This window comes from Lissotriton vulgaris, chromosome 8 (assembly GCF_964263255.1).
Source record: "Lissotriton vulgaris chromosome 8, aLisVul1.2, whole genome shotgun sequence".
Taxonomy (NCBI): Eukaryota; Metazoa; Chordata; class Amphibia; order Caudata; family Salamandridae; genus Lissotriton; species Lissotriton vulgaris.
In genome coordinates this window covers 1,207,135,607-1,207,147,844 of record NC_141696.1, presented here as the reverse complement: position 1 = coordinate 1,207,147,844, position 12,238 = coordinate 1,207,135,607, and the positions used below count along the sequence as shown (strand labels likewise).

The window sequence follows — 12,238 nt, the reverse complement described above, 5'->3', positions numbered from 1 at the left end:
ATCTACTCAAAATTAACTCACCTCTGCACGTTCCAGGGCAAGTTCCAAAACTTGTTGCTAAAAGATAAAGCAAGAACAGTCTTCAAAACAAAGAAGGCATTATAAGGAAAGTCCTTGCGAGAAAGAAACACTTTTCAGCATTACAACAGGTGACACTTCACAGATAACTTAAAAGATCTGCGTCCTACATGCTAGCTCTTAATTATTTATTAAATCTTCTTGACCCAGACTAAAGGTGCTGCCAGAGTCGCTCAACACCCAGGAGTATAAGCTTAGAATAATGGTTGAATATTAAGAGAAAGACAAAATCATTTAGAAAGTCGACAGCTTTTGCTTTGGTATATTTAATACACAATATGGCATAACGGCATACATTCACATCATATATTTCTAAAGACAAAGAAGCACACATGGACACCAACGTATAAGGATGAAAATGAGCATACAGGTGCACTTGAACACAAAGTCATCCATATTCATAAAGACACACAATGTAAAAACAGGTATACATTCAGCCAGATAACACACATACACTTACATGTGGACAAATGGGTGCATGATTATTGTAGGAAAGTGCGCAGTTTGACATGGTCACCCCCACTTTGTGCCTTGCATTCGATGCTATTTTGACTGGAAGAGCACTGGGTTCCTGAGAACCAGGACCCCAGCGCCAGACCTCTTTCCCTAAAAAACTGTGCAATTAGGACTTAACTGGCAATATCTTTAGCACCCCATGTAAGTCCCTAGTCAATGGTAACCCCGCATGGGGTTCTAAAGAGCGTCCCTAAGGGGTGCAGCATGTATTGTGCCACCCTAAGGGACACCTCACCAAGCAGAGGCAGACTGCCATTGCAGGCTGTGTGTCTAGGTAAAGACAAAAGTGAAAACACGCATGACACACCCAGGCTGCATTTCTACTCATGACCATGAACCTCATTTAAATGTAGGCAGCAAAAGCCAACCTGCTGAAAATCAGCAAATTTATGGCCATCCTACCTCTTAATTTCTTATTCTTATATAGATATAGGAAAACTGCTTTCTCCCTAATCATCCAGCCGCTGATGGTTCCCCATCTGGAATAGCATGCCAATAGGCCAGCCACAGGACCGCAAATACCAGAGTAATGCAAGCCCCCCCCCCCCCCCCCCCCCTCCCTCCCTCAGTCAGCCGCGGTCTGTGCAGGTAACAGCAGTGGGGATGTGGGCCGCTATTGGGAGATTTGGAGAGATGATGCAGAGGGAAAATGTATCATTTATTTAATTTTCCATTGGCATCGTCGTGACTCGAAATCCCCCCCCCCCCCCTTCGCCCACGCAGCCCCACCGCTGTTACCTGCACGGACCGCGGCTGTCCCATTTAGGGTGAACTTTCTGACGCGGTTTTGTCACACATCCTACTGGGACTGAAACAGCAGTCCCAGGCAGGAAAAAATAGCTAGACATGCTAGGCAAAAACTACCAGTATATCACGGATATTTTTTTTTTTTTTATGTTTTCACAAACAAATCCCAGACTCCACCAGCTGCTGCAAAGCTGGTGGAAACAGTGCTTCTGTGCCCCAACAATCCCTCAAGCCTAGTCCTAGCAAAACAACACTTCGAAACTTTGAGTTATTTTTAACCACCATATATATTTAGAGAGCCCTTGTAATAAACCCCCATTATCGGACCCTTAATCAAAGGCCTACGCATTCAACCTTTAGTGGTATTCAATGAATGCATTATCACCATTTTATTATTTACCATTGTTTGCAATATTAGTGACCTTTGTTTTGCTTGGAGCATGTTGATTCTACCATCCTTCAGCACCTCTTTAACCCCTCCACTGCGGCCGGAATTCCGCTGCGGTGCATTCCAATTGCGGTCGTGATGGTTCCCGGCCGTCATCAGCACACAAGCACTTTAATGCATGACGGCCAGGAGCCGTCACCAGCGTCGACGTTGATAAGGCTTCGGTACTGAGCCTGAATGAGTAACCAAAAAGGAGCTACAGGATACCTTTGAGAGTCTTAGACTAACCTTGGTCTATGAAGTGTTGGATATGTTTGCAGTGGGAAAGCCATTTAAATATCTTTTCTGCCAGGGGCTTCCTCATAAAGGGAATCTCACATATGAAGAGTTCTATATGATTGCAACTTATTGGAGTGAATGAGATTTGTAGTGGTGCAGAATGAGCAACATTTAGCTGGCTTTGAAAGTGGTATATCAAGTTAGTTATTTCGATTTTCTCTAAAATTCAGATGGTTTGCTTTGGTGCAGATGCCAGACAGAAACTTCCAGCTCACAGTTATAGTTCACAATTTTGCACAACCAAGGGATGCATGCTTCTCCCATGGAAGTACTATGGTTAGTTTTTAATAAATTCAGCCCCATGCAGCACTGTATTAAGAGTTTGAAACTTGGAATCTTCTTCACATATGCTTACCAAAAAACAAATAGAATGATCGTACACAACAGCACAAAAGACAACAGAAACAACTCTGAACGCTAATGACTGAGCTCCAAACAGAATTTGGAATAGATATCCCTCATAAATATGTACATACACACAAATACTTTAAGTGTGTTCAGCTATAAAGGGGGGACTGGTTGCTTTCTGCAAAACCTTAATCTAATTTATAAACAGATGTCACTCCAGACCACAGATAAAGGCTAATAAACAATGTCATTTTTTTCCATAACACGCTTAATTTATCCAGCTGGCAGCCCTGAACGAGCAATCTCATACAGAGACCCCATTAAAGATCACATTGGTATCTATGAAGGCAGGAGTAATGTGGGATGTAGGTAGTTAAAACAATATTTTCTACCGGATTTGGATTAGAATGTCCTTCGATCTGTATGATCTATTAAACTTCTCCAGTTAACTATTGTTCAGTTTAGGATCTGGTGGGAGGAAGTGCTTTGTCATGAGTAGCCCACAGAATATACTTTGAGAATCATGTGCTCGGGCATACGATGCAAGATCCCTCCTACTCACTTTTCTGCATTGCCACTTTTAAATAAGGTGTGTGTTTGCTTATGTCTGTGTATTATGCTTTACAGAAACACAACACTTGTTGTTTCTTACCATTGTGTAAGACGCCAGACAGGATGTCCAATTGGCTGTCACTTGTTAAGCAGCCGATAGGCAATCATAGTTGTTTGTTGAGGTTTACAGTACTGTGTGATGAAAAATAAAAACACTAATTAAGCATTCAGAGGACATGAAGCAACAAGCAGTATATAATGCTGGGTCTACCACTGCAGGAGCTCTTAGAACTTTATACTGCGAACTGCTGTAATCACGGCACCCTGCCATTCATGAGACTATCACATTCCCTGTAGGGGAAGTCTCCTATATTTAACATATATAACAGGATGCTGGTAGTTTGCGTGGAAAGCACGGATCCCTTCAAATTGTGGCAGATCACAAATATTGATCTACTACAAGTAAATTGAAGACCATCGCAAATCAGAAGAAAAGAAAACAGTTTGGCGTTGCATAGGTTTTACTGCTTATGGGACATGGAAAGAAAGGGGCATTTTCCAGGTCAGGTGATGGCCGCTTACCTCATCACAGGCAGCTGGCTCTATGTGATACTGAAGTGCGCAAGTACACCTACGCTGGTAGGAGGGGAGAGCCAACCAGTGTAAGACTTAGGACAGAGAGCTGGTGCTAGGAAAGGAATAGACAATGAAGAGAGCATGAGAGAGGAACAGGAAAGATTGAGGAAAAGAATTACAAGAAAAGTGGTAAAGAAATGGATATTATGCTTTGTTCCTAAAATCCGCTCCACCACCAGTGCTATCCGTCAGCTACACTGGCTGCCGGTGGCCAGACGAGTGGAGTTTAAGTCCCTCTGTATTGCTTTGAGGATTTTGAACTTCTCTCCTGGCATTCTGGCCAACCTGCTTTCAACATATACCCCCACCCGCCAACTCAGCTCAATAGGACATCACCTTGCGGTTGTTCCCCGGGTAAGGAGGTGGGCGCTCCTTTCGCACACAGGCAGCTAAACTCTGGAATTCACTTCCTATTCACATACGGAGCATTAACAACTACCTGACTTTTTGTAAGACTATTAAGACCCACCTCTTACCTTCACTGCAGGCCGCCTCTTCACTATAGGCTTTTTCATTTCCTTCCTGTTGTTTTTTTTTGTTTTTGTTAAGTTTATTAGATTTATCTCCTTACCCCTTTTCCTTATTAGGGCCCCTTCTGCCGTCTGCTGCCCTTCTGTTGTTATTAGCGCTGGGACGCACCTATGCTGGGGCAGCCGTGCGCTTTATAAAACTCCTTAACTTATTATTTTTTTATATAGCACATACTTACTTGGCCTTTACTTTCAGACGGGTGTGTCTTTTTGTTCATATATTGATAATCATCCACAAGGCTATCTGTGGATTGACCATGCCGAATGTATTGAAATTAGGGCTCCCGGTTTTAGAGTATTTACTTTTTTTCCCATTTCCGTCTGTATTTATCCATATTTATTTTTTGCTAATTTTATCTGTATTTATCCATATTTATTTTGGGTTTTGTGGAAAATTAAGCTGAAATTAGTATATTTCCATATTTTTTTAACCGATAAATATGCACTCATGCTTGAATGTTTGTCAGGTTTCAGTGCTGTGAACACCTGCAGAAGATAAATCAGTGCACTTATATGAAAATATACAAATACCTTGTGTATATCTAATGCTGTTAAAGCCTCTTTACTAAAATTCCTTTCTTTTTCAACACCCTTATCTACTAAGCCACACATCTATTGGTCTGGGAGACAATATTTAGAATTACTCAAAAAGCAACCCAATTTCCATTTTTATCCACATTTAAAAGTAAATACAGACAAGAAAATGTATGTTTTCTGTCTGTACTTACCTGTAAAAATCAGTAAAAACGGAAAACATGGTTGCCTTAAATGAGATGTATGTTGTGCTGGTTATTTGGATTTCCCTCCATTGTGTTATAAACAGAGGGAGGGTCAGTGCGACATGTCAGAGTAGGTATGCGGGCCACTTGAGCATCTGACTAACCGGTGTCAGCTGATTTAGTTATTTCTCCTACTTTGGGTCTTGAAAAACTAGCCGTTGTGTAGATATCACTGTGCTATCTTACTTTTAAGAGTTCCCTATGTGTGATTGGGTTTATCATTGTTTCATGCAAAAACTGATTTTAATGTCAAGCTGCTGCATTAGTGGTCAGTGTAAACCAAGGGTATTTGTTGTCTAGGTTAGGAAAGTATGTAAATCTGCTAAGTCTAGTTCTGTCTTGGTAAAATACCTTGCCCTGTGTCCCCTGTTCTCTTGCTTCACTATCCCACTATCTCGGTCTTGATATCCAGGGCATCTCCTTGCAAGAGCATGTGGGTTTCCTAAGCCGCTTTATTTGATGTTGGTTTAGTGAGTCCCTTCTTTGTTTTTAATGCATGGCCACAGTTGACAGCTTTCCAATTCGAAACTGCCGTTGTCCTTCATTCCTCTTTTCAAATGGTCATGGTTGGGGCTTTCCAGAGTGACAGAGTTACCTTTATTGTATACTTAACAGTAATGTAAATTTGGAATGTTGCATTCAAGAGGGTGTGTGGCATCAGGGTGTTTCTTATGTAGTTATCCATTATCTGCAAAGAGATGGTGGTGGGGACATAGACTGTGCCGAGGTATGGAGGGTGGGTGGAGGTAGTGAAATGAGAATCTGAGGGGGTGAAGGTTGTGTGACAAGATTGGGGGTGGGAAGAAGGAAAAGGGTTCAGAGATGGAATTGGTGATAAGAGGTAGATCGTGTTTTGGAGAGGGTGGAGCTGTTACTGGGAAAAGATGTGAACGAGCTTAGTAAATGTATTTTAGAGTTTAATGAAGAAAGCTAGTCCAAAGATGGAGGAGAGCTTGGTTTAAAGAGCCTAGGGAAGAGGTGGTGGAGGAGGGAAGGTCGGGAGGGTGAGGATAGTGCTTGTAGTTTAAGGGGACAATGGAGAGGATGTGATAAGAAAGGAGGGTAGGACTGTTCTTAAGTGCAATTACATTGGTCATGTGGTGAGGTTTGTATACTCTTAGGAGGTTGTATATCTATAATATTGTATGTGATTGGAGAACGTCGAGCTTACAACAGAGGAAGCTAGTAAGAGAAAAGGAATGCCAGAAAGGGAGAGAAATTGTCTATGGTAAGAAAGACAGTAAGAAATGGCATTACAGAAACTGCTAAACAAGGCTAAGTGTGTATCCAGACATGGAGAAACGTAGAGCAAGAAAACCAAAAGAGGAAAGACATATAATGGAAAAGGAAACTCCTAGATAAAACAAAGAAGACACACAGAAAGAGATTGAACTAAAGTACCACAACATAAAATAAATAAGAGAAACTCACAAAAAGGTAAAGAATTAAAAGGGAAGTAGGAGCTTGGAGGAAGGTATGAAGCAGAAAAAGAGAAACAGTACATGAGACTTGCAGAAAGAGAAACCCACAGAAAGGATAACAGCGAAACCCATAAAAATGGATATGAAAAAATTGTCTCAGAAGGAGATAAAGCAAGACATATTAACAAAAATAAGACAAAAAAATATATAGAAGGGACAGTGAGTTTCCCGAAACGCGTCTGGCTTTTTATAGTTGGAAGCTAGTTGCTGTGAAGTCTTGTGCTTGCCTGCTGCCAATAAAGATGAAGGGACTTATTTATTGTTTCCTGTAGTCTCAGTCAAAAGGGTAAACCTGCAATTGATGGATTTATAACGGCTGTTCCTCGGTCGTGACAAGAGACCCACCGCTGAAGTGCGGGTCCCACCAAGTGCCGCCCGGTGTTTGGACTAAGGAAGGAAGCAAGGCTGGCGCTTTTGCAGGAGAGTGCCCGCTTTCCAGAAATTGACAGCAATAAAGCGGGGCATGGTGACTTCAGTTCATTCGCATCTACCCACTTGGGATTAACTTTGTTCTAATTGAGAAATGGGAGCACACCCACAGCGGAAGACGCAGCGCACTACGATATCCAGAAGGTCATGCTCTGGTCGTGCCCATTGGGCAAGCGTCTTAATTAAAAATGTGCGTGAAGCAAGGTGCTTTCATTTCTGTGTGAACTACATGCCACGGAAGAAGGGACAGTGAGTTTACCGAAACGTGTCTGGCTTTTTATAGTTAGAAGCGAGTTGCTGTGAATTCTCGTGCTTGCCTGCTGCCAATAAAGATGAAGGGACTTACTTATTGTTTCCGGTGGTCTCAGTCAAAAGGGTAAAGCTGCAATTGATGGATGGAGATATATATATATATATATATATCTGCCACCAGTCTCGCCTCCACAAGAAAGAACGGGTCTGACACATGCATAAAGGTTTCTCCAGGTAAGGATTTATTGCCACCAGCTCATGGACACATCCTGGTCTCATGCGGAAATATGCAACAATATCTACACCATCAGAATCTCGCCAGAGGAACAGAATCTAAACTGAAACTCGTGGATAAAGCAAAACAATTGAGAAACGGACAATAAATTAGATAAACTACATATGCCATAATGCCTCCTATAACTATAAATAGAAACATAAATAAAGGACTCACATACCGTGAGCAAGACCCGTGGGGGTTGAAACGCGTTGGTGGTGGTGGTTGGGTGATAATTGCATTCTTGGAATAAATACGATTATCGCGGATCCTTGGTGTGCGGTTTTCTTCGTTGAGGAGAATAAATTGGTGCAGTATTGAATACGAGGACTGGTCCGTCCTCGAAACCAGCACCCGCTGTGCAAGAGTGCGTTCTCCAAGGGGCCAATTGGTGGAAATAGACAGATAGATAGATATAGGTTAAATGTGTGATTTATAGAAAAAGGAATGAAAAAGAAAGGCCATTAGAAATAGAAAGGTTAAAGTACGAAATAAAAAATAATTCATACAAGATGAAAAGAAAAGGTAAGAGAGACCTACCGAGACCCACAGATTGAGATAAAATACACCATTGTAAAAACAAAGGATAAATGACCCAGTGGAAAGGATGACCCGATAAACTATAAGAGAGGCTCCCAGTAAGTTGGCAAAAGAGGGATAGACAAAGACAAAAAGAAAGAGACTCACCCGTAAAGTTCAAATATATCAACAGAAGCGATAAAGTAACGATTTGACACAAAGAGAAGGTAAAAGAAACATGTAGGAAGGGAGACGTTGTTGCAGAAGCTAAGGGGGCACCCATGAGTCATACATGATTCCCAACGATCCACGCCACCACCTTTGAGCAAAACCGGTCACCATACCTTGAATCATTGTTTCCCACAGCCTCCCCTCACCCAATATGACTGCCACAGGAAAGAGAACTGTGGCGAGCACCACAGATCGAATGTAAAGTGAGAAAGAACGGAGTCTGATTTTCGCTAAGCAATAAAAGAGAGAGAAAAAGAATGATCAAACTTGCCATTTTTTACATTGCTGGCCAATGAACAGGCTGCACAGATTTTTGACCAAGCACATACCCTACCCACCTTTCAGGGCTTCAATATTGGAAAACAGCTCTCTGAGAGGGCTTCAGAGAGGCATCCTCTCAGTACAGAAGGCATCTCCTGGAATATAAAAAACAAGAACTAACCATTATAAATAGCAAACCCATTTCACAACTCGTTGGAATATTAGGTGGATGGATAATTAACTAGATACATTGATGAAACAGAGACAATGACTTGCATAGATATACATCCTCCTCACAACAAATTAAATGTTATGATGAAGTAAAAGTGGTCTCATTAAATCAATTAAATTGAAGTACAATTTAAAAAAAATAAAAGATGGCCAAACTATCAAGATACATTTGTTCAGGCTTAAGGCTATAATTCTCCATAGACAAGAAAATGCAAATTCAACGGTAGATACAAACAATGGTCTAACTGATCAGCTCCCCCATGTCTGCGGCTGCACACACAAAAGTGCCACAATGAATACCAACACATGTGAAATCAAGAGGGATATGTGTTATTTGATATCTTCCACCCCTCAACCATCAGAATGAAAAAAACAATGATATTTTTTCTAATATCCTCACTATAAAAATGAAAAACATTGCAGCTGAATATTAGCATTATGCTCACTAAAGATTTCACACCCAACTTCTTCATCTTCATCCCAAATATACTGCTTTTACGGTTTTATTAATACATGAACTTAGAGAGCACCTTAGAGGTGCCCTCGAAAACCTACAAACTACTAGTGTACTGACTGACTGGTCTTAGCCAGCATGCGACAACAGACACGTTTGTGGCCCCCAGGGGTGAGGGTCGTTGCTCTAAGGAGATCATGAACAAAGCCTGCTCAGGCAGAGGGTGGTTAACACCCTCCCACAGGATGACCTGCGAATTAGCATTCCAAGACTGGGGCTTGAAAGAGCCTGCTGCCTTTTGATATGCAAATCTGGCTTCCTTCACAGGAGAGTATGCCGAACCCCTTTTGTTCAGAGCCCTGTTGGCACCTGGGCAGGTGGGTAAATTAGTATTAGATAGTCATGCCCACCGGCAGGCTAGTACTACTCCTAAGGTGAGCTAGCTGAAGTGGAAACAACTTTTCAAAGTCTTCCATCTTGGTGATGGCAAACTTAGAAACTCTGGGAATGGGTTATACCCACATCCCCAGGGACTGGTCCTTTAGGGGTCCTAGTGACCCCAGGGGTAACTAGTCCATTGGCTACTACCTCAACACCTCTAGATCTAGTATTTAGGGAAACTCCTGGCACCAGGAAATCAGATCCTGCCAACCAAAAGAAGAAGAAGGACCAAAGAGGCGCAAAAACCAAAACTGTGGAAGAAGCAACTGACTTGGCGCCAAAGCAGCTGGCCTGTCTGCTGTTCCCGACGATTGTGTCAAATTTGATTCACCCTGCAAGCTGCTGTACTTCCAAAAACCTGGGAGCACTGCCAGCACTTCTGACAAGACTTAGGGACTCCTGTGGGAAAGCAGAACTGTTCCCCTGCATTTTGCAGTTACCACAGAAAGACCGGTGAGGACTCCAAGACCGCGTAAACCCAACACTGGCCAGCACCACTGCACCCATCGCTCCACACCCCACCTGAAGTGGGCCAATGGTGCCAGCGTGATCCTACCACGAAGAAGACCACCTTGGGTTTGTGAGAAGGGGACCCCTCTATGCCACTTGCAGCCTCTTTGTGTGCTCCCCCTTACAGCGAGTGTGCCCGGTGATAAACACCCGACGCCTGAGGACACCTCGGAGTCAGTCACCCAAAGCCTGGCGAGAAGAAAGGTGTCCCCACGTCCCGAGCATCCTGAGGCTTGAGCCCTCTTTTTGGTTCAGCCCAAATGGCTTTTCAATCCAAGCCTGAAGCCTCTTTTCAAGTAGACCGATCCCCGTTGACTAACATTGGGCAGCGGATGCTGTATTGCACCTCTGCACCCGGCCGTCCCAGTGCTGCCAGTGGGACCTCTTTGGCCTTGCCCTATATTCACCTTAAGTCCAAGAGATTGGTCTTGTAAGTCGCTATACTCTGCCTATATGCCACTTTCCGTTTTCCTTCACAGGATAACAATGCAGCCTCTGAAAATTGCACTGTGTCGACATTTGAAACGTAAAAGTATTTCTATCTAGAAACATACTTACCTGATCGTAATGATACTGGTACCTAAATATTTATAAATACATGTTATTTTTATAAAATTGGTGTGGATATCCTTATTGAGTTGTGTGCATCATTTATTAACTCTTTGTGTATTTGTAGATGTCTAACACTCCTCTCCGATATGCCCAAGGCTGTTCCACCGAACTAACTCCTAGAAGACTACCTGAGGATTGCTAGAGCAAACCTGTCCACTCCTAAGGGAATACCTGGACTCTTAGCACAGTATACCTCATTTTGGTATATCATATAAAGAGACAGTTTCCAACACACAACAGAAAGAAAATCTGAAATGATTTTATAAAATCTACCACAGGGTTCCGGAGATATAAATTAGTAAGAAAATAATAAGTCACTGCTCTTCATTGAAATCACAAGCAAGCATTGGTAACCATCACAGTTAGCCGATATTTGGAAAAACTTTTGACAACTTTTGTAAAGTTGAGCATGACTGATCCAGCCAGATCTAGGCAAATGACTCCGGCAGGGAGAGAGTCACAGTCGCCAATAAGGCTTGGCAGGACAGTTACCTTGCTGATGGATGCTGATCCACTGAAATATATCTTTCAGGGGCTGCCTCTCAGTCCACGAAGATGCGGGGCGATTTTAGCCACAGAGATCGATGTTCCTTGAAGTCTGGTAGAAGTCCAGCCAAAAACCAGTTGCTACTGGTCTTATGTTACAGCAAAACCAACAGCCCATTTTAACTGAGGCTAGTGTCTGACTTAGGTCAACAAACTGCACTCAGACACCTCTCTCAGGTCCAACGCAGTCAGGTACAACTTCTGAGCATCGAAACTCTGTCCTCAAGGCAGTGTTCTTCAGGCAGTGATGGTCAAGTGATTGCGGCGACCAACTCGCCAAAGAAGGCTTCTTGAGAGTTTGCGGCCCTGTAGCTGTAACAGGAAGTCAGCCAACTGACTCTTGGAGTCACTTGTTCCGTCTGGAGCCTAGGGACAACTTTCTGAAAGCCGAGCACCACAAGCATGGTCCTCTTTTTGTTAGCCATGGGATCAGTCCAGTCTTTGGCACAGCCTCTCTTTGTCGGTTCCAGAGAGCAGCAGACCAGTCCTTCCTCAGTCCTCTCTACAGTGCAGAGGTGATCGGAGGTCTGGGTGAGAGTGGTGCCATTTTTAAACCCAGAACTTACCTTGTGGGATAGATTGGCTACTAGACAATGGGCTACCAGGTATTCCCCCCGCCACCTGTTGACAGCTTCCTGTCAAGTGTGGCTGCTAGCTATCCCAGAATGCAATATTCTTCCCACTCCCAAGTTACCAGACCTCTTCTATTAGAGTGTGGAGCTCAGTAGCCCACCCTTGAGGTGTGGCTACCGGAGGCAAAACATCCACAGGAAAACTAGTTTTGCAACTGTTTCCCCATCTCTGCCCCAGACACCAATCTGTCTAATAGAACAAAACAGCAGCCCCTATTGTAAGTGTCCACCATTTGCCCTTCAAAGGCGTCTTACCCTTTGAACCTCACGCTTTGGGCTCACGCTATCTGGCTTTATTGCCAAGAAGAGATAAGAACTCTCAACTATTCTTTTGATACCTTAACGGACCCACTTTATTAATTCCATTCAAAAGTAAGCACAGCTGAGCTGTCGGCACGTAAACCTGTACCCTCCACCAAGACTCCAAACCTTTCTACAGCAAAAAAAAAAAA

The 12,238-nt window shown here is 43.0% G+C and overlaps 1 protein-coding gene across 4 annotated transcripts in view; it reads right to left on the bottom strand.

Moving 5' to 3' along the window:
* Window positions 1-12,238, bottom strand: part of SUPT20H (SPT20 homolog, SAGA complex component) — a 447,817-nt gene that overhangs the window by 416,733 nt on the left and 18,846 nt on the right. For all 4 annotated transcript variants that reach the window (XM_086935080.1, XM_086935082.1, XM_086935081.1 and 1 more), the window contains exons 2-4: window positions 8,438-8,515; window positions 3,069-3,160; window positions 22-57 (exon numbers count right to left, since the gene is read on the bottom strand). In XM_086935080.1, coding sequence (XP_086791206.1) covers window positions 22-57; window positions 3,069-3,071 — 39 coding nt within the window. In that variant the 5' untranslated portion in view covers window positions 3,072-3,160; window positions 8,438-8,515. The remainder of the gene's footprint in view (window positions 1-21; window positions 58-3,068; window positions 3,161-8,437; window positions 8,516-12,238) is intronic.